Source organism: Sinocyclocheilus grahami, unplaced genomic scaffold (assembly GCF_001515645.1).
Source record: "Sinocyclocheilus grahami isolate Dianchi unplaced genomic scaffold, SAMN03320097.WGS_v1.1 scaffold51164.1, whole genome shotgun sequence".
Lineage (NCBI taxonomy): Eukaryota > Metazoa > Chordata > Actinopteri > Cypriniformes > Cyprinidae > Sinocyclocheilus > Sinocyclocheilus grahami.
Genome location: NW_015526064.1, coordinates 1 through 950, shown reverse-complemented (window position 1 = coordinate 950; position 950 = coordinate 1). Strand labels below are relative to the sequence as shown.

General features: G+C 47.9%; 1 protein-coding gene across 1 annotated transcript; it reads left to right on the top strand.

Moving 5' to 3' along the window:
• The first annotated feature begins 37 nt into the window (after window positions 1-37).
• Window positions 38-863, top strand: LOC107580911 (lethal(2) giant larvae protein homolog 2-like). Its single transcript, XM_016266524.1, has 3 exons — window positions 38-187; window positions 319-530; window positions 792-863. The coding sequence occupies exons 1-3, from the start codon at window positions 61-63 to the stop codon at window positions 861-863; spliced, it is 411 nt and encodes a 136-aa protein (XP_016122010.1). The 5' UTR covers window positions 38-60.
• The last annotated feature ends 87 nt before the right edge of the window (window positions 864-950 follow it).

Below are 950 nucleotides of genomic sequence, written 5' to 3'. Positions count from 1 at the left end.
TTATCCAAAGCAATGTGTCTTTTGTCCCCCAGTCCCCCATTCCTCATCTTCAGCGGAGGGATGCCGAGGGCCAGTTACGGGGACAGACACTGCATCTCAGTCATCCACAGCAAAACCCACGAGGCGCTGGACTTCACCTCACGCATTATCGACTTTTTCGTCATTTGCGAGGGAGAGAACCACAGAGGTAGAGAGAGATGCTCCCAAACACACGGTTTTGGTTCCTTTACATGTTTTTTTTCTACATCTACTTCACATCACATGCGCTACTATAGGTTCACTTCCTCTAAGTGGTCTAAATGTGTGTCTGTGTCACAGGTGAGCCGAGCGCTCTTGTGGTTTTGGTGGAGGAGGAGCTGGTCGTGGTGGATCTGCAGACTGAGGGTTGGCCCGTCATCCAGACGCCCTACCTGGTGCCATTACACTGTTCAGCAATCACCTGCTCGCACCACGTCTCCTCCATCCCGCTCAAACTGTGGGAGAGAGTGCAAGCTGTGGGAGCCCAGCAGAATACACACTACTCCAAGAAGGTGTGAAACCATATGCACACATAAATGCAGAAATATTAAGCTCAGATCGCATGTAGCCCAATAAAACCATTTACCAGAAAGCGAGTGCTCACTTCAACCGCCAGTTGCTGGGTTAAATGTTAACTACTGTTGGCTTCAGAACACTTCAACAACTATGTCAAGTGTTGATTCTGTGTGGCAGCACCATAGACGTCTTTAATCACTGACCTTGATTCTATTGAGCCATTCAATTCTTGATTTTGTAAATCTGTCTTTTTGTAGCCTTGGCCTATAAATGGAGGCCAGAATTTTGCCCCAGACCCTCCCCAGAGAGACTTGCTCCTGACAGGGTGAGTAGACCTGTGTGAGCGAATGCTATCGATCTTGGTGTGATCTCGCAGTCTTGAAATAACTGTAAAGTTTCAGACTGTAAAATATGGG

What these genes read in the sequence shown, in the direction of transcription:
- LOC107580911 (XM_016266524.1), top strand. Translation starts at nt 61, where the DNA reads ATGCCGAGGGCCAGTTACGGGGACAGACACTGCATCTCAGTCATCCAC. An exon ending in CGAGGGAGAGAACCACAGAG is followed by an intron (nt 188 to 318) that starts GTAGAGAGAGAT and finishes TCTGTGTCACAG; the next exon opens with GTGAGCCGAGCGCTCTTGTG. An exon ending in ATACACACTACTCCAAGAAG is followed by an intron (nt 531 to 791) that starts GTGTGAAACCAT and finishes GTCTTTTTGTAG; the next exon opens with CCTTGGCCTATAAATGGAGG.